This window comes from Xiphophorus couchianus, chromosome 7 (assembly GCF_001444195.1).
Source record: "Xiphophorus couchianus chromosome 7, X_couchianus-1.0, whole genome shotgun sequence".
Lineage (NCBI taxonomy): Eukaryota > Metazoa > Chordata > Actinopteri > Cyprinodontiformes > Poeciliidae > Xiphophorus > Xiphophorus couchianus.
This window is the reverse complement of record NC_040234.1, coordinates 6,126,127-6,153,040: the sequence shown is the minus strand read 5'-3', so window position 1 is coordinate 6,153,040 and position 26,914 is coordinate 6,126,127. Positions and strand designations below refer to the sequence as shown.

General features: G+C 41.9%; 1 protein-coding gene across 1 annotated transcript; it reads right to left on the bottom strand.

Annotated features, from left to right (window-relative positions):
* Nucleotides 1–8,154: 8,154 nt before the first annotated feature.
* On the bottom strand, nucleotides 8,155–26,496 carry LOC114148636 (kelch-like protein 9). The gene is made up of 11 exons (XM_028024044.1): nucleotides 26,156–26,496; nucleotides 25,126–25,179; nucleotides 21,813–21,946; nucleotides 21,473–21,654; nucleotides 21,188–21,320; nucleotides 19,826–20,022; nucleotides 18,927–19,002; nucleotides 18,254–18,814; nucleotides 17,087–17,266; nucleotides 16,876–16,989; nucleotides 8,155–10,413 (listed from the first exon to the last, which is right to left on the bottom strand). Exons 1-11 carry the CDS (start codon nucleotides 26,209–26,211, stop codon nucleotides 9,914–9,916), a joined length of 2,187 nt encoding a protein of 728 aa, XP_027879845.1. The 5' UTR covers nucleotides 26,212–26,496; the 3' UTR covers nucleotides 8,155–9,913.
* Between the last annotated feature and the right edge of the window lie 418 nt (nucleotides 26,497–26,914).

Sequence of the window (26,914 nt, the reverse complement as noted above, 5' to 3'; positions counted from 1 at the left end):
ACACTTGATGCACCCTGAATATCTCCAGTACTTCCATCTCTTACAAGGGATTGAGTTGTTGGAGCATCAGGTGAGAGGGAATTTTCAGACTCCTCTGTTTCTGCTGAGTGTCGGACTGCACAAGGAGGCTCACTCAACTTGTGAGTTTCAGGCACCACGACATGTGCATCAGGTTTTGACATAACATGAGGGAAGAATGTCCAATCAGGTACATCATCCAAATCTGAGATGATCTCCTCTTCACTCTCGACGACTGGACGTTGTCTTGTTCTGGGCCTCCTGTTTCGACAAGGCTTGACTGTTTCAGTTTCTGCAGCTACTGACAGGAATCCACATGGCAGAAGCAAGTCTCTGTGCAGAGTTCGCACTGGTCCATCTTTACTTTCTGGTTTAACTGTGTAAACTGGCATTTCTCCAGCTCGCTTGAGGACAATATAAACATCCTCCTCCCACTTGTCTGCCAATTTATGTTTTCCACGCAGCTTCACATTTCGTACGAGAACTCTGTCTCCTGTCTGCAAGGTTGATTCAATCACTCGCCGGTCAAATCTGGCTTTATTGCGACTTGCGTTCTTCCCTGCCTTGCTAGTAGCAATACGGTAACTTTCTTCCAACCGAGATTTTAAATTGCCAACATACTGAGAATGAGTCTGCTTAGTAGCATTGGTGGGCAATCTGAAAATCAAATCAATGGGTAATCTGGGCTGTCTCCCGAACATTAATTCGTACGGGGAGAATCCAGTCACATCACTCTTTGTACAATTATAAGCATGTACCAGAGGTTTGACAAAGTCTTTCCAGCGGAGTTTATCTGACTTATCAAGTGTTCCGAGCATTTGAAGAAGAGTGCGGTTGAATCTTTCAACCGGATTTCCCCTAGGATGGTAAGGGGTTGTGCGCACTTTCCTCATGCCAATGAGTTCACAGAGTTCTTTTATGGTTTTTGATTCGAAATCAGCACCCTGATCACTAAGGAGCTTCTCAGGAAAACCATAATGAACAATGAAATTTTCCCAGAGGCATTTTGCTATGGTCTGTGCCCGCTGGTTTTGAGTTGGTATAGCCACTGCATATTTTGTAAAATGATCAGTTATTACTAAAATGTCTTTAGTGTTTGCGCGATCTGGCTCTATTGATAAAAAATCAATGCACACCAGTTCGAGAGGTCGGTAGGTTTTAATGTTCATAAGTGGAGCAGCTTTTTCTGGATGTGTTTTTCGACGAACACATCTCTCACAGGCTTTAACCATTTTATCTATGGTCATGTACATTTTCGGCCAGTAAAATCTGGTTCTTGCCAAATCTACCGTTCGTTCGACTCCAAGGTGGCCCATATCATGATGAAGACTCCTAAGTGCTGTAGCTCTTAGCGCCTCAGGAAGCACAAGCTGATATGAGACATTTGGACCGTCTTTTCGCTTACGATAGAGAATTCCATTCTGGATCTCTAACCGCGACAACTCTCTGAGTAACAAAGGTAGTTCTGGGAGTTCCAACCTAAGGCTGGGACATGGAGTTTCACCAGTCTCCAAGAGTACAATGACTGCATTGATAGCAGGATCTAATGTTTGTTTTTGCCTCAACTCTTCTTCTGAAAATGAATGGACCAGAGGGGACCCATCCACTTGTTCCTGCTGGAAGCAGTCGGGAATGGCTGTGGACTGGTGAGTGAGGGATTCAACTAATGTCAACCCAGGAGCGGCGGCTTGAACACCAGCTAGAGATGAAGTAACCATATGACGTTCACAAATTGCCTTTATCACTTCCTTGGGAACAGTTTCTGGATTGTCAGGATTGCTCAGATGGTACAGTGTGAACTGCCGGATTCTCTCACTCTCCTTCTTGGATGCATAATCATCCTTTGGTGGATCGTGAGGTCGGCGAGAGAGTGCGTCAGCATCTAGATTTTGCTTTCCGGCTCTGTACTGAAGATTGAATGAGTAAGTAGAAAGACTGGACAACCACCTGTACCCTGTCGCATCAAGCTTTGCGGATGTTAAAATATATGTCAGTGGGTTGCTGTCAGTCACTACTGTGAAGTCTGTACCATATAGGTAATCAGAAAATTTTTCTGTGACTGCCCACTTAAGGGCCAAGAATTCGAGCTTATGAGCCGGGTACTTCCTCTCGCTCTTTGAAAGTCCTCGACTCGCAAAAGCTATGACTCGAGATTGACCATCTTGAACCTGATATAATGCAGCCCCAAGGCCAACAGTGCTGGCATCTGTATGTAGGACATACGGAAGTTGGGGGTCTGCAAATCCTAAGACTGGAGCTGATGTTAGCTTTCCTATTATGTCATCAAAGGCTTTCTGACATTGGGATGTCCACCGCTCACCAAAGGATTCCTTTGGGTTGCGATACTCTGGACTTGGATTTATCTTCTGCTTCTTGTTCAGCTTTCTGAGTGGTGGATAACCAGACGTTAGTTCATTAAGTGGTTTTACAATAGTAGAGTACCCTTGAATGAACCGTCGGTAGTATCCAGCAAATCCTAAAAAGGATTGAAGTTCTTTAAGATTTGCGGGGATTGGCCAGGTATTTAAGGCCGCAACTTTTTCAGGATCAGTTTCAACTCCTCTCTCAGAAACAATGTGACCAAGGTATTTCACTGATGTTTGAAAGAACTTGCACTTCTCTGGTGCCAGTTTCAAACCATATGTCATCAATCGTCCAAGAACACGCTGCAAGCGCTGTTCATGTTCTTCCAGGGACGATGAGAAAATAATCAGGTCGTCAATGAACACTAAAACTTCTTTTAGGTTCATATCACCAACACACTTTTCCATCAGTCTTTGGAAAGTTGAAGGCACATTCGTTATTCCTTGGGGCATCCTGTTAAATTCCCAGAATCCAACTGGACACACAAATGCAGTCTTATGCTTGTCTGCTTCTTCCATTTCGACCTGATAGTAGCCTGACTTGAGGTCTAAAACAGAGAACCACTTAGAACCAGCAAGTGCAGTGAAAGCATCTTCCAGTTTTGGAAGAGCGTAGGCGTCTTTAATGGTCTGCATATTCAGCTTTCTGTAATCCACACACAGACGAACAGAACCATTCTTTTTACGAACCACAACGATTGGGGAAGCAAATGGGGATTCAGATTCCCGTATGACTCCAGATTCAAGGAGTTCCTGTAGATGTTGTCTCACAGCATCCACATCGTTGGGGTGTATCGGACGTGCTCTTTGCTTAAAAGGCGTCTCATCGCTGAGCTTGATTCTGTGTTTCACCTTATCAGTATGGCCAAAATCTAGGTCATTCTGAGAGAAAACGTTTGGCATGGTGTTTAACATTTTTGTTATTCGCCTTTTCCATTCAGTGGATAAAGGTGAATCTCCAAAATCAAAGCTCAGTTCTGGGGAAGACTTTGCTTGAAATTGAGAACCATCTGGTTCATTGACAGTGTGTTCTTTGTGTAACACCTGTACTATAGCATTAACATCTGCCACAATGGTTTTGGGAGGAATGACTATATCATGATTGGTGTCATTTCTTAGTACGACAGGAATATGACATGAGCGTTTGCTTGGTAGAGTTACTGCAATCGCTGAAACGAGTAAGCCATTCGGTAGAGAAGAAGCTGATGGTTGCTCAAGAATGACATCTCTCTGAATGTTCAATTGATCAACATGAACAGAAGCTTCAACAACAGTGGTCTGTCTTGCAGGAACAACTCTAGGCAACTTGCCCGTTAGTTCTGCACAACCAAGACTGCTGTAGTTAAGCTCCCTTTGTCGTATCTCAAGTATTTTGAGAACAGCCTGATATCCATTCATCAAAGGCTGAAAAGATGAACGTTTCCGGTAATCAGCATAAAGAACGTCTAGTGTGTTTGTGCCTATAAGCACTTGTTCATGGGCTGCAGAGCGGAGGTGAGGAATAACCAAGGCCAAAGTGTTAATTTCAATATCAGAACCAACAAACTCTTTTGGAAAGGTGATGGTAAGCTCGACATATCCTAAATAGGGAACAAACTGGCCATTAGCACTCTCCACTTCAAGCAAATCATTTAAAGAATGAATGGTCAGATCAGAAAGGTGTTCTTCATAAAAGGACTGGGGCACAGTTGTGACTTGCGAACCTGTGTCCAGAAGACAGTTTGTTTCTTTCCCTACAATGTATACTTGAGCTGTGGTTTTAGTTCCCACAAGGCCATGTGGCAATTTTAATCCTTCTACCTCAACACTCTTGACAATAGACTTCATGGTTTCGGGACTGGAGTTTTGTAACTTCGCTCCCATATGTCCCTCTATGAGAGCAGACACTAGTTTAAATGTGTCTCACTTTGAGAAGCATTAGAGGCTTCCCAAGCAGCCTGCTTTTCTTTCAGTTGTTTTTTCTTAGCTGCTACAAGGGAAGGATTTGGTGCTTTATCACAGACTGACACAACATGACCATCCTCTCCACAGTGGAAACAGTACCAGGGACGTGGTCTGCCATTTGCTTTAAATGTGGAAGGATAGCTTGTTTTTGGTTTCACCACATGGGCTTCATGTGTGACACTTAGAGGAACAGACTTTGCTTTTTGTTGCTTAGGTTGTTTTGGCTTTTGACTCCCTGACACAATGCTCTTTACCTGAATGCTGAGGTCAGCAATTTGTTGCTTGAGCATCTCAAGATCAGTCTTATTTATCAAATCATTTGTGTCATGTGCAAAATGCACATGTGACATGGCACGCTGCTGGCTGGGGTTGTGGCCAGACTTAGTATGGCTGAAATGCTGTCGCATGCGAGTCATTTTTGCAGCCTGTTTATCTTCTTCTGTCCTAAGAAGGAGCAACAATTCTGCAAAAGTAGGAGGTTTTTCTTTCTTTGGTTCTAACTGAAGATCGACTATTAAAGCGTTCTCCCAACAGCCTCTACAGAACTGCTTTAAAAGCTGTTGGTCAAACTCTTGAGCGGACACACCACCACGTCTCATTGTTTTGCTTAAAGCAGTGTGCAATCTCTGCAGGAAAACAGAAGGTAATTCTCCATCATTCTGGAACGTGCTAATGAACCTAGCATAAAGCTCGTCACCGTCTTCAACCGTTCCGTAGGCGGAGTCAAGCAACTTGAGGTAAGTTGAGGGACTAGACTGTGGGCTCAAATGTTTGATCATTTCAGAAGCAGGAGGAAGAAGACTGTCCAATACACGATGTGTGCAATGCAAGTCTGACACAGATGGATCTCTGATAAGAATTTCGACACTTGCACGCCATGCATCATAATCTGCTTCATGGCTTGGTCGTGGACTCTTGCCTGAAAAAGCTCTGAGTCTACTGGGTGAAGCAAACTGGGGTGAGTTATCATTACTGCGCACCACATGCTCAACCACCACTCGCTGAACTGCAGGTGGATTGACATCAATTAGGGGCGTAGCAGTGGATTCAGATGAGACAGAGAAAGTCTGCGAGGGATTGAGATCAACCAGGTTTTTTCTGAAAATGGAAGGGATGAGAGGCTTACTTGGATCATTTGCTGATGTCAAAGTCATGGGATCTGTAGGCATCACTGACTGAGGGGTTTCAGAAGATGGGACATTTCTTTTGATGGTTGAATTTTTTTGTGGGGTCGGACTCTGCGGAGCTGAGGATTCTGGATCAGTCTGAAGTGATTGGGAAAAGGCACATTCTGCAGATGAAACCAGATTTTTAAGTTCTTCTTTCAACATTTCTCCTAATGAATTTCCACTCAGCCTGGCAATTTCAGAGAGCTGTTCCATGTACATCTTAGTAGCTTTGCTTCTGGCATCTATGGTGTAGACACTTCCTAAAGCCTTTAACTCATACACAATGCCTGCTTGAGTCATGCTTGGAAACTGAAGAGGCAACAATGGTTCCAATGTCTGCATGGCAGTTTCATGTGCAAACTCAACAATCATGTTTTTATGGTAATCTGACTTAGGATCATCTAAGCAAATGTAACGGTTAATGGAGCCATACTTCTGGAGAAAGGTTGACACTTCCTCATCTGTCTCTGACCCTGTTAAACCACTAACAACCACAGAATGGGGAATTTGGATGGACTCCCGGAGTACCACATCCATATTTGGTTTTTTATTTTTTTGTTTTTAAAGAGACGTACTTGGCACGTTCTAACAATATGTGTAAGATGTCTGACACTTAAACACACACACTCATGCTCCTGGCTGGCTCGCCAAAGCTTCCTCTGTAACACAGTAGAGAAGGGTATTACATATATTTTGGATAAATGGGCCAATAGGTTCGGCTATCAGAGCACAGTGGAGTGTTTAAATGACACACAAGGGCAGTTGGGTGTATTTAAAGAACTGGTTTTAGTGACAGAAAACACACAATTAACAGTTGCACAAAACACACAATTATGAAAATAAAATTACACACAATAAAATAAAAAAAAGAAATAACAATAATACTTGGCCAAGTGCTAATTCTTAATTTCAAATAATTCGGGTGCACCCTGGTAATCTGCACTCCAAATTGTATTAGTCAGCAGATTAATCAAATTAATCCCAATTTGGTTTGATTCAACTTCATTCACAGGAGAATTTCCACCACAGCTGTGCGTCACAATGTCCGAAATAAAACAATCCAAACAGTATTGTCCAAAAATCAATAAATTAAAAAAAAACAATAATAATGGAGAATGTCAGTTGTAGGTTTCACCCATAACCGTGTGTGAAGATGTATGTTGCTCTCCTACCACACCGCAGGGTGCAGCATGACTCCAAATGGGATAGACGAAATCTGGTTCTCTCTTTAGGTCCAGGTGGGAAGGCTCGCCATCAATATCAAAGGAGGGATCCTCTTCAGGAATGATCCAGTATAAAAAAAAAACCTGACCTGTCAACAGACAGGACCAGCAGAAATACAGGACTTTACCAAGCCGTTCTAGCTTTAATCCTTCTTTCCAACACAGTAACAAAACATTACCTAGTTACTAAAACAACGGATATTTTTTTAACAACAATGTAACAAACGACAAAAACACAAATAAAAGGCTCCGAATATGCTCACCGATCTCAGTGCGACACACTTCAGACAACCGTATAGTGAGTGGGTCTCAATCCGGATGCGTGGGGCACTAAACGATGTAACAAGGCATATTTGATCTAAATAATATAAACTTAATAAAATAAAATTATGTTAAAGCCTAAATTTTACCTTTTATCTACGAAGAACAAGCTGAAATAACTGCCAGAAAGAGCCAACGATTCCTAACGGCTCTAACAGTAAAAAACTGAAGTTCAGTTTGTATTCATTTAATAAATAATTTCCAGCACAAAAGCTGGACAATCAACATAAAATCTATTTACAAAAGAGTTTATCCACAATACAGTTAATACAGCACGTAAAAAATACTTTTAACTGTTGGGATACATACTCTGGCGCTGCCCCGCTCAGCAGTCTCACCGCGTCGGATCTCTAGAGCAAAACCAACGGTACTGCAGACCCGGGGGAGAAGGGCGGGATCCACAACGGCAGCCTGCACCCTGATTGGTCCAGACGCTCTGGAAACTAAACTTCTCATTGGCCAGGCAGACCACCCAGCTTCCTTAACCTCTTCTCTTAAAGTGGCATACCCACTTTATGTGGGTTACAAAAGCATTTTAAAAAGACCTAAATAAGCAATGCTTAGACTAGTGGGGGCACATGTAAAGCCTGGTGGCCCGCCAGGCTTATGAAAAACTGGGGGAAACCCTAAAAAGGAAAATAAAATTAGCATCTTAATAGTGAATCTTCTTCTTTTTCAGATTTTGGATTGCTGACGTACAAATAAAATGCAAAACATACTTTAGATAAGTCTGTGTTTTGTGGCGCTTTAAGAACCGACTCCAGCCACAGTTGTGCTTCTCCTCTCCCCCATTTGTTTTTTGGATGAGTTGTGCTTTCTAATTTTCTGAAGGCTTTTGGTCATCCTTTCAGTTTTGGCAACCTTTTTTTTTTTACCATGTCTTCCTTCTACTTAACTTTCCATTAAAACACTTGGATAACGTGCCCAACTCCATAACAGGATCTGATTTTCTAAAAAAATATTTGTCTTATGTAATATACAAACTGAATTTTTAATCTTTTCAGCTTTAAGCCATGATATACAAACATAATCATATTCAATAAATTATTGAAAACTTCATTTCCGCAGCTTAAATCACCAACTGTAACACATTACATAGATCATTTACACACAGACGGATGTTTTCCAGCCTTTATTTCTGCTATGTACATTTAAGGTTAGAATATCTCACCAAATTCATAAAAAAACCCCATTTATATTACATAAATATTGGTTTATGGCAAAGTTTGTTAGTTTGAAAAAGTCCTTTCAGTTTGGCAAGAGAGTCTCATGGGAACACTTTCTAATGTGACTACCTGTTTGTAATGAATCGTTGAGATAAATTCACTTTCATTTCAGGGATATAGTTTGTTGAGATGTGGCTGTTTATGAGGCCAAATGAATGGAAGTAGAAAAGGTGAAGAGCATGACGTCACGTTTTACGGCGCGGTCTAGTCAATGAAGCATTTGTTTTCCTGCTTTACAGTTTTCATTTATTTGATTAGAAATAAGAAACATTTTGATTCCTGTATTTTTTCATACTTTTCATGACACAGAAATAAACTGCTCTTTCAAATTGATCATATTTTAGCTTTCTTTCATTCTTTCGTTTGTTTTTTTCCTTCCCTCTTTATTTCTATTCTTTCTGTCCTCTTCCATTCTTTCTTTCCTTTCTGTTTTAATGTCATCCATTCTTTCTTCCCTCTTTCATTCTTTCTTTCTGCACTTTCACTCTTTCATGCCTTCCTTTCTCTCTCTCTCCATTAAAATTAGCCTTGGCCATTTCTTCTGCCATGGCAATCAACCCCTTTTTTTTTTTTCATTTTCTTTTTTGGATTTCCGGCTCCAAGGTAGAAAGTCTGGATTTCAACACTGCAGCTCGAAGGCCTTGGCATAGCAGCCACAATCACAGCTGTCTGCTGTCTCATCTGGAAGTGAAGGACAAAGATTCAAGGGTAGTTTGAGTCGTCAGACAGCCAGGAGGGTCGGCGTGTTTGTGTGTGTGTTAGCATGGTTTTAGATAAGGACGATCTCGTGTCGTCACACGTCGCTAAGTTCAACTCGTCGCCTTTGATAGTAGATAGAAAGACTCCCTCTCCGAGCGTAATCTACTGGGATTAATGCAGCAGGACCGCTGAGCCCTTTGTTCGCTTCTCCTCATGTTCACATCAAGCAACGGCAAGTCAGGATTTTCTCACATTCTTAGCTGAACATTGTTTGCCAAAAGCTGGCGGTTCAACAGGTCCAAAGTGTGAAAGCAGGGATTTTGCACACAGGCCTAATTAATGAGGGGACAGGAAGTTCCAACGCTACGACATGATAACGATGTGTGGTCTTTGTAGCCATGGCAGGGACTGATGTCTCATGACTGAGCTACAAAACTTCCACTCACAAAAAAACACAAGCGAAGCTCTCTGTGGCTTTTTTTTTTTTTTCAGCACTTAAGCACACGCACTCATACACAGTCGTCTCTATTTTAAGTCTGGCAGTTCCGTACAGTCCTTCGAGCTCGGCTTGAAGAGAGAAACAGAGCCGCGTTCCACAAAGACTGCTCTCCCTCGATTTATTAATCTTTAATCTGACGGTTTTGTGCCGGGAAATAGATGAATCGGTTTGACTGAAGGTTCACCTGCGAAGCAGAGGTCGAGAGTGTCTGGCGAAGCAGCTCCATGTTTCTATTCAGAGTCTTTAGAGAGAGCACAAGCAGATGCTACGTGGCTAACAGCTTGTGGAAAGGACAGAAAATAACTGAAATACGACATGTGTGTCAAGCTGCACTCGATGGCTTTGCTTGCACATGAAACCTTCGTGTTACAACCCACACTGCTTCCTGTTTTGGGTTCTTACTGCTGCGGCGTAAGCTGGAAACCCCCCAAAAGCAGCCTGATGTATGTGGCTAGCAGCTCTTAGCCGTGGGTAACGGGCAATCTTGTATCTCGGCCTCGTCCACCGACCCCTCCGGCACGTGGACGGTCATCGTGCAGGCCCGGATCCCTCCCAGGGGCTCCAGCACGTTGAACACTCGGTCCCACGCGTCCTGCTCCGGGTCGTAGCGCTGGACGATGTCCACCATGCACCTGCTGTTCCAGGAGTAACCCCCGACCACGTAGATCTGGCCGTTGAAGACCGTGACGCCGACGTCGCTCTGGCCGCGGGGCATCGGCGCCACCACCGTCCACTGGTCCATGTCCGGGCTGTAGTACTCGCAGCCCAGAACGTCGTCGTAGTCGCTGCTGCCCCGGAAGTGGTTGCCACCCATTACGTAGAGCCGGTCCCCCACCGTGCACATGCAGTGCAGGCCGCGGAGCTCCATCATGTCGGCCCGGCGGCTCCACGAGTCGGAGACCGGGTCGTAGCACCACAGCTCCTTCTGGAAGGTGTCACGGGTGATGCCACCTGCGAGACCGAAAAGAATAAGATTCATATGACCACTGCAAAAGTAGCCAAAAGCCTACCAAAGGTTCTAAATACTCAAAATGAAAATATGTTTTTTTCCAGTGGAATGTTGTAAACTAAGAAATCAGTTTTCCCCCCAGAGTATTATAAGCCTGGCGGGCCACCAGGCTTAACTTGTGTCCCACCAGGCTGAGCATTGCATATTTTTTTGAAGTCTTTTTAAAATATTAGCATTTTAAGACTTTATAGTTGGTGTTCAGGTTTTAATCTTACAACAACACACGATTGTCAAATGATATTTCCAAATTTCCCATCAACTTTAAAAAAATTTATCTCAAAAACACGGCAGGAAGCTGGATGAATGACTTTCCTGCCAAGTGAGGTGCGGTATTTATTTTTGCTGTAGCACTTTATGGCAGAAAATATTTTAAGTAAGAATAAGGCTGAGCAATAAATAAATAACAACAGTTATTGTGATAAACATGATCAATATCAATAGCTGATACGTCTGATGTTCAATCATTTCACTGATCTCCGACCCAGAAGCGTACAGCATTCTGGGAGATGTAGGCAGAGGAAAGACTTTCCTCTGATATTGATCTGATATTGATATCTGTATCGATCCCGATATTGAAAGCAATTCCAGCTCAGGTATATGTGCCCAATTCACAAGGGGAGATCTAATCAGTCTATGTCTACTCTTTGTGCTCTGAGGGGCTTCATGCTTTATTACTTATTTTACATTATATTCAAAATGCTATAATTTAATAATTACTATAATTTCTGAACCATTTCAAAGACGGTTTGTTTATTTTTTGACGAAAGCAGTCAGCCTGTTGTGTTTGCCAGTGTCTTTATTATTTATTTTACATTGGCTCCTAATTGCAAAGACTGAACAAATTAAAGTTTTTCCATATTTGATCAAGCTTTTGACGCTATTAGTGTATTTAAATTTGCTGTACTGGTGCAGAGTTATCAAATAAATTTGTAATTTAGTAAATTTATACCTGCTTTTTTTTTTTAAAACATTTTTAGTTAACATAGCATGTTTTTCTGTATCGGCATTGGCCGATGCTAAACCTCAGATATCGGTATCGATATCGGAAGTGAAAAAAGTAGATGGGTGCATCCCCAGTTAGTTTGGATTAAAAGTGCACCAGGTTCAGGGACGGATCAGACAGTGACAATGTATTTACTGTGTCAGATGATGAAAACTTTACATCCACAATATTTGCTTACAAAACAGCAAAAAAAAAAAAAACAGGATTATGCAGGAGCTGAAATCAGCCTTCAGCATCAATTGGGCTAATAATTCCCTGAAGAGTAGACGCCATTGTTACCGCTTTTGACATTGTGCCAAAATGTGTGTTTGTAATGAAGTTGAAAATATTTGTGCGGGGTTACAGCTTGCGCTAATCATTTGTTAGCGCCGTCTGCCGTAAGCAAACCTGACAGTAAAAAAATCTGAGCTTTCTCTTCAAAGAAACTAACTCCAACACAACCGAACATAGAAATTAAACTTTATTGCGGTAATAGAACAGAATAGAATTACTTTATTCATCCCAGCAGGGAAATTATTTCGCAGTTACAGCAGCATAGAAACAAGACACACAACAACCACCACTGAGTAGCAATTGTAGACAAGATAAAATTAAAATAAAATATAACATGCTGTTAATATAAAAAGCAGCTTAGAGCAGTCTTTGCAAAGATTCAAAAATGCAGAAACAGTATGTATGCTAATGCTATCAAAATAAAAATTTTTAATAGTCAAATTAGTCAATGTGATTTGTTTTGTTTTTTTTGGCTCTCATATTACTAAAAAAATAAGAAATTGGGCAAATGATTTGTTTATCTTGTATCTAATTGCTAATCTGTTCATTGTCATGTCGTAGTGCAGTAGATGACAGTTTAGGAGAAGCAATCCGAGGAAATGCCGGCGGAGCTCAGTCACTGCGCCTTCACAGTCCAAACAGAAGCGATACGGCGGCCCGCTATCTGGTGTCTGGAAAGCACCAAATGATTAGTTATTTATTTAACAGTTTATCGTTATGCTCTATTTTCTCTCGTTCTACCAAAAATGGCTCTTTATTCTGGTGCTTTGATCTCGGCTATCCTCTTTTTGTTTACAAAGACTCCAATAATTCATTTTGTTTGTCGTTTCTGTTGTTTGGTTTATTTATTCTGGACAGTTAAAATGTCTCCCAGTTCCGGTGTTTGAATCTTCTTCAGAATTTAACGTTTATCGACTTTCGAGGATGTGTTTTCGCATTACTATTATTATTCGCATTACTCAAACACGACCTCAAATTTAGATTAGAGACTCTGGCTAACTGCTAGACGGGAGATTTCTGCCGTCTTAATCGTCGACTGGTCAGTCAGGGACTCGAAAATAGGTTGTTTCCAGCACGGTAGCAGAAAAGCTCAATAATACAAAAGTTATGTTCTTTCTATTTTCAGTATCAGTGCAGTTGTAGTACGTCTGAAGTGTGTAAGGAGCTTTTTGAAAGCTTCTTATATGTTAACACTGTGATAAGCTAGTCAAAATAAGTGTGTTTGCTGCGGGGAGGTGCAATAGCCTCGCCAAGGTCCACAGTTATGGTGAGATAATCCGCTTGAAAAAAAGCCATTGTTGACACAAAGACAAAAGAAGGCCACTTTGCCACAAACCATGAAAGGGAAACAGAGAACTTGTGGAACAGGGCGTTCTGGTTTTATGAGGCCAACATTGAAATTTTAGGCCAAAATGAAAAATGTTGCACGGATGAAAACTAACACTTGTCGAACACGCCGCATCCGCTCCGACACACGGTGGTGGAAGCCTGATGCTGTGGGGATGCTTTTCTTTAGGAGTCTTATCAGAGTTTATGTGAAGATGGAAAGAAAGTACATCAACAAGTACAGGAAGAAACCACACCAAAGTCCATTCAAAGGCACGATTACTGATTTTATACAACAGTGAGCAATCCTGCAAAACATATTGGGTCAAAATAATTAAGCCTCCAAATGTGTTTCTAGTTTGCAGACACAGAGCCAAAAGAGTTGCAGCATAAACTGGTTCTATGAAGTATCAGGGTGCTGAATATAAAAGTGTTGTGAAGCATCTCAGATTTTTTAACTTGTAGAGAAACTGTAAAACTTGTAAAAAAGCCCAAAAAGTTTTCACATCGATCGGTGTTTATCAGTTGCATTAAAGGAGACCTATTATGCTTCCTTGAACGCGTTAGGACAGGCCTATAGGCTGAAAAAAAACCTGTTCGTTATATATTTTTTTCCACAAAATCATTCTTAGACCAGAAGATTTTAGTCAGTTCTGCCTACTTTGAGCTCCTTTCAGAATGAGAAATTTTAGGGCCTCTTGTCACTTTATAAGCTGCTGATGGCCACGCCCACTCCCACCCAACTCAACGTTAACAACTGTACGTGAAAATGGCTACAAACAGATGCTCAATTATATAACCGTTTATCTTTGAAAAGAAGAAGTGGAGCCTTCTGCACAACCAACAAGAATGCAGCAACAAAAAAATCACTTGTCTTCTCCGGCAGCCTTTTCTACAGTGCGTACAGCGGTAAAACCGGGTGGGTTGCTAGGAGATGGATTGACTCAGTTGGGGTTGCTAGGCAACGGCACAGTGCCCCTCAATCGTGACTCAACAATCATGAGGTTTTTGAAACCACTCATTTTCCAGACACCAAAAAATAAATAAATTATTGCTACAATAGCAGTTGAGACCCAAATGGAAGTATAAAAACATGCAAAAAGTTAATTTCGCATAATAGGTCCCCTTTAAATTCCTCCCCCCAAAAATACATTGACATTTGTGGTTGCACTATTACAGAAGGTGATAACAGTTTGATTAATTTCTTTTAACTTCAATCCAAAAAAATGGTGAAAAAATAAGTAATACCCCTGTTCAGAGCTTGCCTGGTACTTTCCACATTGTACGCTTTACACATACAGGTAGGTCTACAGAAAAGAGAGAAGTGAAATAAGTGCTGAGTTTCGGAGGCCCACCCTAACCACAGGCCTGTGGGCTTCCTGGTTCTCCGTCCTACATGTGAAACTGATAGGTTGCACTGTACTCTCATTGCGAGAAGTGGCTTTCCTGTCCAAAGGTTGCTAAGAAACCCAGATCAGGTTGAGAGCGGCCTATGAGAACGCCGCTAGAAACAGGAAAAGGCTTTCAAGTAGGTCAGCTAAGAGAGTGCCGTCTACAAGCTAACAAAACCTGACGAAAAAAAACCAAAAGACACCTTCACTTGACTCTTATCAGAAAATACCAAAAAACAGGACGATGTAATACTTGTGTAGAGTTTCCTCGAAGCTCTAAGTTGTAAAGTTCACCAGCAGCTACAAATGCTCGTGCTTGGTTTTTCTTCTCGAAGTCTCAGCGTCACATATTCGACACCAGAGAGTGAAATTTAAAGCGGCTGCAGTGCCGAAAGACTGAAATTAATTTGTGAACAAACCAAAAAAAACAAACACGCTTTGCTTTCTTGCGGCAATCGACCGTGTGAACAGCAGTCAGATGGAAAGTAGATGCATTGTGTGGTTTAGCATTTGTGAAAAAGGCCCTGTGAGGGAATTCGGTTAGATGGTTGCACAAGCTAATTCGCTCGTCAGTTTTGCAAATCTCCCGCTGATAAATAGTCCGTGTTGGTTTGTTCTGACCACCAGAGCTAGTTTCCCATAACTCCGAAAAAACCGTGGAATGGAGAGTTTTTGGGAAATTATATCAGTGCAGAGAATTGTAATTAAACGCTTTCATCAGCTCTTTTCTAAGTACTGGGAATACATTAAAAAAAAAAAAACTAAACTCAAATGCACCTTGTTGAGGTGGAGAAGTAGACAAGAAATAAAAAGAGGTTGACCTTTGGGATACGCTTCAAGAACAGATAAAACCCAACTTATGTGGCTTTCTCTCTCCTAATGAGTCATTTTTTCACAGAGATCATTTGTAGAAGTGTTATTTTGTGGGTTCAGTAATGTGACTTTGCTCTGCTTTCAGTCACTTATTTTAACAGGCAGCATTAACCCTGAGCTACAGCGCCGCCAGGAGCTGCGTTTAAATCTGAAGCACTCTTATTATTTCAAAACCGTTCAGGACGTATCCTTATCAAAACAGGTGAGGAACGCTGATTGGCTCTAGCTGTTCAACTGTTAGCGTTCGCAAAACCAAACATCTACACTCGTTTTCACAGATCCAAGAAAACCAGGGAGCTTTTCCTCAAACTTGCTTTGAGTCATCTGGGTTTGGAGAACCGAAGTGACTAAAACGTTGATGTAATTGTCAGATACAAAAATAGCCTGCCCAGAATCTGCTGGCCTAATAACGAGGCCAGTAACGATGGACGGTAAAAATAAAAGTTGACAAAGAGGTCAACATCATGCATTTTTGTACATATGAAATCACAAGTGGATTCGGTGGAACATTATGAAAATCACTGTTAGCGGTTAGCAACACAAATGTTCAGTTGCCATAAGCTGCTACTAAATTATTGTCCTCATGTGTGGGTGAAAGTCCATAATTGTACTTAATATATATATATATATATATTAACTGCCAGGAAAAGTTTCAGTTTTTCCCAGACAAGCAAAACATAGAGAGAAATTCTCCTGGATACAAGACATTACAAATCGTTGCGCCTGCTATGCCCAATGTTTGTCCAAGGGCTCTGATTGGTTTTCCTACTTTTCTCAGCTTCTAACTGGCTTGGTTTTCTCCCATGAAGAGCTCTCCGGTCTTCATGTTGGTTAACCCACTTTAACAAGAAGGATGTTTAATGTTTTGAACAATCGACCTCAAAGGCAAGGCCTGCTTAACAAGAAACACCTGCTATCTAGATAGCTATCTAAATTAATTTGTGAACGAACCAAAAAAAACAAACACGCTTTGCTTTCTTGCGGCGATCGACCGTGTGAACAGCAGTCAGACAGAAAGTAGATGCATTGTGTGGTTTAACATTTGTGAAAAAGGCCCTGTGAGGGAATGCGGTTAGATGGTTGCACAAGCTAATTCGCTCGTCAATTTTGCCCTTTTTTTTTTAGAAATCTGGTGTCGAATATGTGACGCTGAGGCTTCGAGAAGAAAAACCAAGCACGAGCATTTGTAGCTGCTGGTGATCATCTGAAAAATGGTTGGGTTCAAACAAAAGGCGCTATCTACTGAGTTGCTTAGCACATCTTCACATACTGTAGATGCCAGGAAATAAAAGCTGAAACCCAAATGTCTTCAGTGTATGACAGAAACTGGAAAATTCACCTTCTTGTTCCAATACTTTTAGAGGGAGTTGTATGCTCTACTGCTAAGTCCGGATCCTCCAGTTTATCGCATGTAAGCTACTTCCTGCAAATTTGTTGGAAATCCTTTAGAAGGCAAAAATGCAGCCAAATAAATCTGTACACATACTTTTAAGTACTGTAAAGATACCCCTGTCTGTCTTTGTGCGTTGTTCTCTCACCTGAGATGTACATGAGGCCCCCGTGAACAGTTCCAGCATGCCCATAATGAGGCTCCACCATGTTGGTCACAAACGTCCACTCGTTTTTCTTCAGGTTGTAGCACTCCACGGTGTCTGGTCAAAATGACAAGAGAGAGAGAAGATGTTGAATGCTAACAACAAGGACGCTCCTTCCGAGAAATTTCTCACAATTTTGAGCGTAGGGGCCTACCGATTTCCCCCGAGGCGTTCCTTCCTCCCACAGCAAACAGCTTCCCCTTCAGAGCGCTGAGGTGGAAAAAGGTCCTTTTCTCGTTGAGAGAGGCAATTTGAAGCCATTTGTCGAAGCGCGGGTCGTAGCGGTAGGCGCTGTCTATGGCAGTCTTGCCCTTTGTGTCGTATGTGCTCTGACCTAGGAATTCAACGAGAATTGGTGTTAAGCTTCAAAACTGAGCGTAGAGGCTCAGACGTACTTTGTCCAAAGTGCCCAAATCAGTTCTCATTGATGTAGACGTGTGACGAAAATTGCATTATTTTGTTCGCACAGAGGCATCTGCCTGCCGAACTCGACACCAGGCCTGGATGGGACTGTGTTGACAGAATTCTGTGCAAAGTGTTGCCTGATTGGTCTGAAGTCTGTTGCTGTGTTTTATACAGAAATGCGCTCAGACACAAATGTTGACATTTATCTTTAGCTAATACGCTTCAACTATCCAGAAGTTAACAGCTGCCGAATGAGGAGACTGGGTCAACGTTGGGTAATTAATTGGGCAAACGTTAGTGATTGGGTAAAGTTTCAAATTTCAACAGAGTCCACACCTTCTGGAAGCAATTATTTATCAACAGCAGAGAGCCCAGGCCCTCCGGACAAAGCCAAACGTAGAACAAAGGGTTGGTTTTTACCAGGCTAGGAATTATGTACATTGGTACAATTTTTCACAAAATAACTATAATAACAAGACGGGTAAATTGCTAGTAACTCCTGCATGGAAATTGTAACATTGTTGTTTACGTAGGAGGCTGACTACAGAAAAGTGTGGCGCTAGCTCCGTGACCCTTTGGTAAAAGCTAAACTAGGTACCCTAACCCTGAAGGTGGAGGCGTGACATACACTGAAGCGGGAGTGGTGTGTCCCCCAGGTGGTCTGCGCCGATGTATGAAAGGTGTGTGTGAATACCGTAACCACATGACTGCGCTTCAACGGTTGGACTTCAGATGAAGCTTGTGGGAACCTTTAAAGTTTCGGTTCATTTATTTGATCCTGAAAATCCTATCAAGTTCCTTCTACCTCAACAATTAGCTTAGCTTAGTCTCAGTGCCCTTTCTTTCAAGTATAATACTGACTATGACTTCATCTTAAGGAGCATTAAGGTCTGAATTGACTGCTTGATGCCCTCACCTCCAACAATAAAGAGAAAACCTCCCAGAAGAGCCACGCCGTGTTGATACCGAGGCACCTCCATGGGCTTCAGAGCCCTCCAATGGCCGGTGTTCTCGTCATAGAGCCTCAGCTCCCGGCTCACCACCAGCTGTTGCCGCATCACGCCACCCAGCGCCAGGATGTGTGTGGCGTCCGATCGAATCTGCGTCCTCTCGGTTTGCAGCGCCGGCTGCATGTAAGGCATCATCTGGTAGTTGCTGGCCTCCAGCAGCAGGTTCACGCAGGCGGTGTCAGAGCGCATCATGGAGTCGCCCTCCTCCTCCTCCTCGTCCTGAGAGATCTGAATGAGTTCACCGGGGCTCATTAGCGGGAAGCGAATGTGGCGCATCAGGGCGTGGACGGAGGAGCGACGCGAGGGAGGGTCGTGCTCCAGCCACCCCTTGGCGATGTGGTAGAGCTCCAGCTCTGAGAAGCCGCCCAGCGAGTTGCTGGCCAGAGCGTTGGCGATGCTGGTCTCGGAGAGCTGCAAGTAGCGGCCGGAGTCCACCAGCGCGGTCAGGTTCTGCCCCACAAACTTGCCTAGGTTTGATAAGACCAATCATAAACTAGGAACCAAACAATGTATGGGGGGCTTTCTTGTTGTACACTGCACAAATGTTAAGTGCTACAATGGCTGCGTGTCTTAACTTACCAATATTCACCAGAACATCCTCAAGGAGCAGATCTGTGGCAATCCGCTCCACTTCCACACAGTTATCGATTGTAATCTGTACCAAAAGATAAATGGAAATATCAACCAAATTAGTTTGGCTTTATCTAAACCGTAGCCGTGTTTCCATTAACCATAAAATTGCCCAAATTTGAATTCTGAAAATAAATTCTCTTAATGGAAACATGCCAATTTTGAAAGTTTTATGATATATATATATATTTTGCTTCTAGGAATAGGTAGTTTTTCAGCCATATCAAAATAGATCTATTTGGCAAAACTGCAATGAAATCAATTTTTTTGCTTCACACGGTCACATGACCAACAGCTGGATGTTACTACTGGTGAAAACCACGAAGAAGAAGACAGGAAGTAGTAGGAGGACGAAGGTTTCTTTAGGGGTTTTTTTTCCGACAATGTGCAGCTAGTTCCACCAGAGCTCTCAACATCGCACAGTTCATAAAAAGTTGTGTATCATTCCAGTGTGTTGAATCCATAGCTCTCGTGTAAAAATTGCAGATTACAGTCTCCCCAAAATGCTGCCTACGTAGCGGCTCGCAAATATAGAAGAGGCTTGTCTTTCCAACGCCTGAATAAGACAGATGTCTCCTCTGATGGCTGAAAGATGACGAAAGCTTATTAACATGTGATTTTTATTACATTTCTTAATTAACGGGATTTTTGCATTCATCGGAAATCGTGTGTTGTTTTTTATTTTTACATTAGCAGAATATTGACAAAGATTTGTGCAAATTTGTCATGGAAACGCATTTATTGTTGTGTTGCCTAGGAGGACCTGAGAGGCCTTTGAGGAAGAGGCCTGGATGACACACCAGCACTGTTCAACATGTAATAAAAAAAAAAGTCAAGAAGCTTCTCACCTCGCTGCTCAGTAGCTCGTTGCAGAAGCTCAGAACAGGCATGACCTGCAAGAAGTTTGCAGCCTCCAGCGTGTCCTGGAGGTTGCCCATGTCGAGGATGACTTTGGATGTGTAAATGAACTCTATGATGTTCTTTAAGCCCGCCTTGGTGACCCCATGCAGCTTGATCTCTCTCATCTGCTGTTCCCTCATGCCTCCTGAACAGAGCGAACGAAGCACAGAGGGACAGACGCAAGGTGAACGCATGAATTTGCATCGCTTGAGGAGATTTGTCTTGAGCTGGGCAAAATCAGCGAGACGCATCAGGCACGTCGGACGAGGATTACAGCACAGGGTTTGTTAGAAGCCGCGGTGTAAAGGAGGGCGAGTGAAAAAGGTCAGCACAGTTTCCTTTTTCGTGGTAATCAAAGATGAAAGTAGCATCGTGACGGATCATTTCTGTGCCGTTTCATCAAGAGTGTGTCTGTTTTAGCAGAACAATGACATTGGGCTGTCAACTTAGCTTCAGTAATCAAAAAGGTTTCCAGCTATTTTTACTGAGAACTTTGCAACAGATGCATCTTTTTAAAGGTCCTGCTAATGACGTGATGACAAGGTCTCAAGGGGTTTAATTTAGCATTTTTACAGATGACGTAGTTCTGTTTTTTGAGGCTATTTTTTCCGTCTAAACTGCAGAAGGTTGCACACAGATGTAAAGTTAATAGGATGGGAGTTAGCTCCAAGTCCAAGGCTGAGGTTCTACACTAGAAAATGATGGACTGCTTTGTCCAGGTCTGGGAAACTTTTGGAGGTTTTCCAGTCACTTTAAAATGGAAGGAGACCCAGAATTTACTAGTGAGAGGGATGTCAGGGTGTCCCTCCTGGACTTGTTACCCTCACAACCAAATATTGACTTAACATTAACAGCCATCTAGTTCGGCTCACCGCTTCTCTCTTTGCAGTGGAGGACGGTCGTCAAACTGGTGCATTACATACGTCTGGGGCAAACGTCAATCCAGTCATTTAAAGCTTTCACAGAGTCTCCGCCTCCAGCAAGCAGTCGTTTCTCATTAGTCGAGCTTCCAGACCCACAGTAGAAAGCAAATTGTAGAACAAGGAGCTGGTTTCTACCAGGCCAGGTAAGTGGAACACAACTGATGGATAGCTGGATGCTCGGCAACTCACACCTACATTATTATTGCCTTTTTTTAACCATCTTCATTACCAGAGTAGGATAGGTAAGCGACTCCGTGTGCTGGGTTAGGTTTTAAGTCATTGTCTTCAAGTTACACAAACACAGTGGAGTGATAAAACAAACATTTTCCTACATAAATAATTTTCTTAAATCGCCTGTTGCCAAATATCATAGAAAGTCGAACAAACCTGTGAACATTGCTTTAAAATAATCACTGCATGAAGCCATGATGACTCTGTGAACCGGGAACGTTTCTGCGCTGTCTCCAGGAACCAGGACGACGTCACACAGAGTCTCATCTCCTCGGAAAGAATCGAAGCCCTTTGGAGGGAACAATAAATCCAAACAGCATGTTTTTCTCATAAATAACCAACATTATTGTCAGTTTCTTTCATTGTATTAATGACAGCATACAATGCAGTTACTTCGACCCCAAGGTGCCGTGGACAACTCGTGCAGTTGGAAGAGCGTACCTGCAACACATTCGATCCGTGTTCGTAACTACTGAACACCTTGGAGAGCGGCCGAGGCGGGAGCTTGGGTTTGGTGGATTTGTCGGGCCGCTTGGGCGGCCGATCCATTGGAAGCAGGAAAGGAGCTGGTGCTGGAGGCGAAGCTGGAGGCGGGGCGAGGGCTGGTGGTGGAATCCTGTCATCTGTAACCACAAACACAGCTCGGGTCAAGAGGAAGCTGTAATATTGCCACTCAGTGACAATAGTCGAATTTAGTCGAAAAATGTCTTGGTTTTGTTTTTCTTTAAAGATGCACATTAGCTGGACCATGCGGTGGCCGAATGCGGTGGAGAGCACACACCTTGCTGGACAGGTGGAGGAGGAGGCCTTTCCGGCTGAACCGGAGGTCTTGGAGGTTCCCTGGACTGGTGTCTGCTGCCCAGACGGGACAGTCTGCGGCTAAGCCTGCCGGCGCTGCTGTCATCACCGCTCGCCCTGCAGGGGTGAACATACAGCCCAATCTTTTGGATATGCAAAAACCCTTCAAATTTAGAATATTAGTAGTAAAAGCAACAACAACAACCAGAAAACAACAAAAAAACAGCCTTTGGGTATTTTGGAAATCGAATGTTTCACTTCCTTAAATGCCACTTCCTTAACTCTCACTTGATCCATCGTTAAAAGCCACAATCTAACTTTGGCTTTTTTATTCTTACACATTGGATTAATGGACGCTACTTCTCCTCAGTGGGACTAGCAAAGCTCCTCCATCTGATTTGCTGTCCATACATGGTGCGATCTAAAAATGAGGAACTAGAGACTACAATGGCGAAAGGTGCTTCCTCTTTTTTATGGCGGAATGAAAAGAGAAAAAAAAACAAGACAAAAGAAAGAGGAAAAAAAAATAACGTTGCAAAACCAGATCATTGTACAAGTACATAAAAAAAAAGAAATTGCCAATGAATCAAAATTTAGTTCCTGTCAATCAGGAATAATAAGAAATGATTAACTGCAGAAATAAGAAGTCACGATGGAGTTTCAGTGCTTTCAACAATTCTCCCAAATGAATACCTCCTCTGGTAAATCATTACACTTTTATTTTCCCAATGAGGTAAATTTTGACAAATAATTTTTGCCAGAAGTGAATTGTTTTTAGCCAAAATCACTTTTGGCAACGGTTTACCTGTTAACCCTCAAAGCTAGCTCTACATTTAGCATGTTCATACTAAGCAAAAGTGGTTCAACAATATCTGCTTTTGTTATTACTGGATATGTTTGGTGCCGTTGTTAAAGATAAATGCAGCACATTTCATGACACGCAAATCCTAATCAGCCTTCACGTTGTTTTTCAAAGAAGAGAGAAGGATTATTATTATTATTTTAAAAAGCTGGTCAAAATATTAGAAATATTAAATTGTATTTCAGTGAGAGAGATTAATGTGTGGAATAATTGCTGAGAGGCGTTAAAACTGAAATTTTCAATCTTAGTTTTTTTTTTTTAAGTCTAGAAATCATTTGCTAAACAAATACTATAAGGTTTTACTGTTTTCTTTTATAAGTTTGCTTTTTGATTTTCTGACTCAGCTGGATTTCCGTGTTACGTTTTAGAAAATACACAGAAAATATTCTTCTGCTTTGTTTCTGTTTTCAATTGTGCTTCATGAATAAAAAGTGACGGTATAATAAGCTTGTGCTTCCATCTACACTTTTATTTTTGGTCCACACTTTTGTCTTCTTCATTTTGACGGAAATATAAATATTGTTTATCTATTTCTCTACTAGTTTTATCTTATGTTTTTTCTTCTTTTTGGTATATATATTTTTTTACATTTTGGCTAATGTACGCAAAAGTAAAACAACAACAAAAAAAAGAAAGAAAAATAAATCAACTTAAAACTTCAATTTGAGTAATCTTCAAAAAACCCATCGTGTTATACATAAGCAACATAGCTGTTGGCATATATGGAGGATTAATGTAATGTAACTGATTCCAACTGTCATTTGTCATAATAAAGAAAAAAAGAATAATTTTTTAAAATAACATTCATATATAGCCACAGATGCTTTTCCCCATGGATCCTGACATGCAGGAAGTGTTAGGGGATAAAATTTGTGGAAGTAATTGGGCGAAGGCGGCGGCTCTTTTTACTCACACGCCAAAAAAACAGTATCTGTTCCAAAGCCTTATTTTTCTTTTGTTTTGTGTTCTGTTTTTCTGGCCCCGGGGGATTACGAAACGATCTGGAATCTCGACGGCTGGGTCAAGCGGAACCAGAGGCGGTAGAAACACGACCAGGTTCGTGCAACGGGGACAACAGCTGGCCTGAGAGGGCTGAGTTGCAATCATACAATTTTCTATGGTGTTTTTTTTTCTTGTGTTGTTTTTCACATCTGAGGGATTCACCGTCAGTATAAAACATACGCTGCCTTTTTCAGATCTTGTCACTAACCCCTTACATGTAAAGTCGATGGGTCCACTGAGGACACCGGTGTTGTCAAGATAATTACAGGGTTAAGTTAAACTGCTAACCAGTCTCTTCAAGTGTTCCTCTTGCATGTTAATTCAACTTAATTAGCCACAGGAGTGACTTATTTTTTCCTCGGTGTCAAAGCCAAATGAGCAACAGATTGCGCATTACGAATTTGATGTCTTCTTTTTCTTTTCTTTTTATCCATTCACCCTCAAGATGACTTTTTGAAATCAACTACTGTGTTTTGAAAGAAATTAACTAGAGATGGACTAAAATATGTTCGAGTGGTGCGACTCTGAAATTATGTTTTAGTCACGACATTACCATAGTGTGGTTAAAAACTGCTTGAACAAAGAGAGATGTGACTTTCGGCTGCTTCCATTCACTGCGGCTACGTTTCGTGGAATCCCTGCTCGCTAATATAAAGCATTATGGTGACACTGGTTTCTTTTTTTTTTTTTATCCTGTATAAAATGTATGTTATTTGTGTTGCCATAGTTTGGTCAGTGCTCTTCGACTTTATCATTTTTTTTATACATTTCTCATCTCTAGACGTGGAATACATAACCACCGCACTCTTACCACCCGAACCATTAAATCTGCCTAAATCAAATGAATTAGTGAACAAAAGATTGATTCACGGCTCCTTGGAAGGATTTCCACATCTAGTAGAGAAAATATCTGAGAAATTATCCGTCGTGACTTAAAAAAGAAACAAATTGGGACGACATAAAAAAAAAGGCTCAGTCGGTGGGAGTGGTGAACGGGGAACCGGACAAAGTGTGGTTGGCTCTTCTTGCACTCTGAAAACAAACAGCCATTTTATCATGCGGGGGGAAAAGAAAAGCTCAATTCGCAGCAGATGGGGGTTGTTTTGTCGAAGGCTGCCAGCTGCTGTGAACTAGAGGCCTCCGAACAGGAAAGTAAGAGGTTTCTCCTGTTTACGACCTCTAGTTCAATCACTTCCTGCCTGGTTCGATCACTTCCTGTCTGACTTTTTTTACCCCGTCAAGCGCTGTGCCAGTTATATTTCCCCTGCAAATGTGTGCAGTGTGTTGTTTTTTTGATGTCGCACGCTTGAAGCTGATAACATTAAAGAAACAAAAAGGTCTGAGAGTTGCGGGTTAGGTCACGACCCCATTGTCTAATGTCACGAAACGGAGCGGACATGTTGCGAAAGGACAAGTCCAGACGTTTTCATACCCCTGCTCGTTGTCCCCTGGAGGCTGAGGGCTGTTGTTGCGCTGGTGAGACTTCCTACGAGGAGGAGAAGAAGAAAATGAGACGAATCAGCAGACTGTAACCTACATCCCCGTCCCAAAAAAAGAAAGAACAATCTGGTAGAAAGAGATGTTACCAGATGTTAACTTTTTGAAACGGCCTACAAAAGCGAAACCTTGTTTGCAAGTCGGTCGAATTAACTCCAACCTACGTGGGTTGTAATTTTTTAATTCAACCATGTTACTCTGCTACTTAATTATCTTCACACTTGATTCCACATCGGGTCCGCCCGGCACCATCTGCAGACATGTCCGTTTGAAATTTTAAGTGTGCTTCTGTCGCCTTTTAGCCATTTCATTTTATCCTTCGGCTTCTTTGATTTGTTTTTGGTATTTTTTAGTTTAGTTTGTTTAGTTTTGGGGCGGGGGAGTGTTTTTTCAATTGTATTCTACTTTTTATACCAGGTTTTACATAGTTACCAGCACACATTTAAGCATATAAAACCGTTTGATTGATGTGAAAGAAAATGAGCACACTGTTCTGGCGAAACATCTTTCCTCCCTCACAATAATAATTACTAAAGTGGTTCTGCATGTACTGTTGTTTGGACAATGTGTACCAGAGTAAATTTGTGGAGGAAAAGAATTCCGTAAACAAAATCTTTAAATCCTTTTAAATGGGAATTGTTTTCAGTTGCTACGTCTGCACCCCATGCTGAGAAATGAATTTGAAACATCTTTCCAAATTGGCTTTTTTTTTTTTTTTTGTGCCCATTTTTTTTTTTTTTTTGCCCACCATTATTAGAACTTAAATGGCTTCCAGCAGAAACAAAACCAACATTCAAACCGACTGGTATAGGTTAGGAGTTAATGACGGAGACTGAGGCCATTGTTGAAGGGCAACTAATCAAAGACGTTGACTTTTTTTTTTTTTTAAGCTAACTTGGGTATGATTCAACTTCCAGTGCATGTTTGACAGAGAAATGAAAAACTTGTCGGTGTACGTAGCCTACCTGGAGGAAAGCTTCCTCAGCAGACTGGATCCGAGGCCCCCCTCCAGATTGTCCATCTAACGCAGAGCAACTCAGAGAAGAAGATGGAGCAGAAAATGTCTGCTGCGCCGCTCCAGCTGGTGGAAGAGTCGCAGCATCTGAGCAAGCCTCACCGTTTCTTAACTCAACCGAGACCTCAGTCACTTCCTGTACCACTTCTCCTTCTCGGTCTCTTTCCGCATCTCGCTGCTCTCCACCCAGTTATGTCACATTTTGAGATACTGTCACTGTTTCTTTTGTGCGAGGTCTTTTGACTTTTCAAGGTTTTTAAGGCTGCGTTGACACAACCAATTGACTTTTAACCGGTGATAGCTCTCCAAAACGGTGGACGACGACGCCTCCGTTCAGCACCGCTGTGGCCTTTTATTTCCTCTCATGTCTACACATGTGCAGGTGTCTTAGCTTGATCTTGAGCCCCCATTGTAGGTTGATTTGGTTGCAGAAACATTTGAGGATTCTGTTTGTTTTGAAAGATTTAATTTGTTCAGACGACTGATGAAAACCGGAGCGTCTACTGGTCATGAACATGAATGTTATGTTAACTTTGGGCCTACAAAGACCTATTTGAATTAAACATTTTTCAGAGTGCATTGACAATACTGCAAAAAAAACACCAATGAATTTCAAACATAAGAATTGTGAAGATGAGTTTGACCTTACTGTGGATTTTCTCTAACCCATATGTTGCTAAATCATAGACACAATATTTGTTAAATATTA

Coding starts and splice junctions, on each gene's coding strand:
- LOC114148636 (XM_028024044.1), bottom strand. CDS start 26,211: ATGGACAATCTGGAGGGGGGCCTCGGATCCAGTCTGCTGAGGAAGCTT. Junction 21,655..21,812: donor TCCTCCACCTGTCCAGCAAG/GTGTGTGCTCTC, acceptor TTGTGGTTACAG/ATGACAGGATTCCACCACCA. Junction 18,815..18,926: donor GGATGTTCTGGTGAATATTG/GTAAGTTAAGAC, acceptor TATCAAACCTAG/GCAAGTTTGTGGGGCAGAAC.